Source organism: Sphaeroforma arctica, assembly GCF_001186125.1.
Source record: "Sphaeroforma arctica JP610 unplaced genomic scaffold supercont1.1655, whole genome shotgun sequence".
NCBI classification, from domain to species: Eukaryota; class Ichthyosporea; order Ichthyophonida; genus Sphaeroforma; species Sphaeroforma arctica.
This window is the reverse complement of record NW_014038903.1, coordinates 7,558-10,512: the sequence shown is the minus strand read 5'-3', so window position 1 is coordinate 10,512 and position 2,955 is coordinate 7,558. Positions and strand designations below refer to the sequence as shown.

The 2,955-nt window shown below is 44.4% G+C and overlaps 1 protein-coding gene across 1 annotated transcript in view; it reads right to left on the bottom strand.

The window, feature by feature from the left end:
- SARC_11374 (hypothetical protein) overlaps positions 1-2,551 on the bottom strand; it is a gene marked incomplete at its 5' end in the record, with an annotated part of 4,161 nt that extends 1,610 nt beyond the window's left edge. Inside the window, 6 exons of the mRNA XM_014294545.1 lie at positions 170-296; positions 745-964; positions 1,427-1,578; positions 1,871-2,003; positions 2,358-2,475; positions 2,532-2,551. Of these exons, the coding sequence (XP_014150020.1) occupies positions 170-296; positions 745-964; positions 1,427-1,578; positions 1,871-2,003; positions 2,358-2,475; positions 2,532-2,551 (770 nt within the window). The remainder of the gene's footprint in view (positions 1-169; positions 297-744; positions 965-1,426; positions 1,579-1,870; positions 2,004-2,357; positions 2,476-2,531) is intronic.
- Positions 2,552-2,955: the final 404 nt, after the last annotated feature.

The window sequence follows — 2,955 nt, the reverse complement described above, 5'->3', positions numbered from 1 at the left end:
ATATATATATATATATATATATATATATATATATATATATATATATATATATATATATATATATATATATATATATATATATATATATATATATATACATATACATATATATGCGAACACATATATTTGTAATTCTGTGATATCGACACAGATTGGGTAACGGTCCTACCTTGGTACAGCATACAGGCCACCATCTTCACCACCGACCACGAATTCACTCATTTCACCATCCGCAAATGCGATGGATGTGACCGGCAGATTAGAATTCAGTGCACTTCTCTTTAGATCTTGCGCCTCTGTGATAGGATGCAGAGGAATCGAATCGTTTCAGAATACTCGCCCATTGTATCTCCGCACGACCATATTGTGTATGATGTAGTGACATTGAGATAGGGCGGACGCCTTCAACAGACCTATGACTATAGCTTCCTGAATTCACAACCCAGAGCTGGATATAACTACCTACTAATCTCAGAGACCATCGCGATATCACCGCTGTAATCATCAGATTCTTCTACTTACTGCTACAAACGATAAGGTTATTACTAATGAGAGAATTCCATAAAAGCTTGAAGTTCCAGAATACCTAAAAGAATATATAAATCTGGCTATGTAGTACAGGGACATGGTTGAAACATATTAAACTCGAGTGCCTACGGTACAATCACGAAGGTACATACGCACAAACGTATGGCACCTACACACTGTACCTACATGCGCACATGTATCGTAAACACTCCATACCAATGGGCTCGTCTATATTGTCCGGGTTCCACACGCAGAGCTTGCCATCGTTGCAGACGGTGATAAGATTGTGTGCATTCTGGGTGCCCACCCATCCCTGGCAGTACACAGGGTGTGAGTGTCCGTGCATCTTGGTACTGCTTTTCTTCGATAGCTTCGACCTTTGCACCGGTGTTCGTTGGACAGGGCCAGATGCCGAGCTCATGTCCCACACCACAATCTGAAATAGGAGTGGTTTGTATGGAACTTAAGGTAAGGAATATGGCTGTAATAAACCTGACTAATATTAATCGGTATGTGCTTAGATTGTCTGATACTGTTCGGATCTTAATACCGCCTGAACCCGTGACGCAAGTGGGGTGAGGGGGCCCTTTAGATTACCTCGACATACAGGTGCAAAGCAAAGTAGCTGATGCAACGCCAAGACTACCGACACTAACTACGAATATCTTGGATCATATAGTAGTTCGTCGATACTGCGCTGTCATTGTCGTAGGTCACATCATCGATTGTCGGTGGGGCTTGCACGTACTCAAAACCCAAATCCTCCAACGAACACGACGTTCGTGAAGCGGACGCTGAATGATTCTCATGCGATACATGCTGTATATAGTAGCTCGCCCCAGCCTACGCCCACACTTAGAGGTGAACGGTGCACCAACATGCAGCCGAAATCACCTACCAGCCCGGTATATAGCGTGCCCACAATCAGACTTGGCCTGTAAGGCGAGAACGACACAGACATCACAGCAGACTGGCAGTAGAAGACAAACTCCGGGCTGCTGGGAACATTCACATTCCACACAGCCACAATACCATCGGGCTCCGCATTTGCTGTGTACATGAATGAGTCGGTGAGTGTTTTGCCGGGTACAGATACATTAGAAAAAACTTATTGGACTGCATGGAGAGTGTGCAAGATTTTGTCCCAACCCGTTGCGGTGAATATCAACATTCGATAAGCCTATTAACCGGGCGAGATTGATGCATCTGTCACGATCTGTATAAACTGAAGGGAATGTTGAGAGGCGACCATGTATCACACTCGGGGAGACAGCATTGGTCCATATACAGATATACATCCACCACCCTAATACAACCATGCAGAAGTCTTATATGTACATACTGGGGCCTCCAATACGGGGGGTGTCCGCGTACGCGCACACAAATAGTTCAAGTTTGTGTGGTGACCAGTTGAGGTCAGTACAGGCACGTCCGTTGTGCGAAGCAGCCGAGCCGAACGTAGTGCGAAGAGTCACCTGCAGAGAACGAGACAATGGAAACAGATGCAACGTCAGTGTTCCAGATGGGAGACGTATGGCTATGGAAGAGGGATGCTCGATACAGACACGAGATTAGCGGTGTAGGCGAGAGATCTGGTGATGAAACCCACTTTCTGGCAGTCCTAACTGACGGAAATCATGTACCGAACAGACGGCTGAGCGATGGAGAGAGAGAATCGGGGAATGAAGCCGCCTGCTGGTGCATTCAATAACCTTGCCCACACACCAAACACAGATACGAGATTACAGGCTACCGTACACCACTATCCTCAGACGAATCTCTGCTATCGTTGTCACCTTCACGTACACACACACAGTCTATCAAACTACCTGATTATCATCGGATTCGCCCGTCGTATCAATCTTCGAAAGGGCCGAGTAGTCCGCCGCCAAATCGTATATTTCGTACAGTGACCGCTCAGCGATCTTGCTTGTGCGCTCGAAAAACCTGTGGTTTGGGATCGAGGGGTATATATCTGATTATGAAGTCATTGTGTGACGTACAGACATCTGTAGGTCTGCATAAAACCTGTGGTTTGGGATCGAGGGGTATATATCTTATACAGAAGTTGTTGTCGTCGCACTAACGTTTCTAGGCCTGCGTGAAACCCGGATTTTGAGATCAAGCAGCATAGGCTTTACAGAGCAGGTATTTCATGTTACACAGACATTATCAGTTAACGACTACGAAGGTCTGCGTGAGCCTTGGGGTTTGGGACCATGTGGCACAAGTCTTCAAGTGAAGTTCTTATCCAAGGCATAGATGCTAGTGGATAAAGATTACTGTGCCGGAGTACGTATATCAGGTTCACAAGCAAACAGTTTTACATTCTATATATATATATATATATATATATATATATATATATATATATATATACATACACTACACACACTAATATAAACTACATATACTANACTATACATA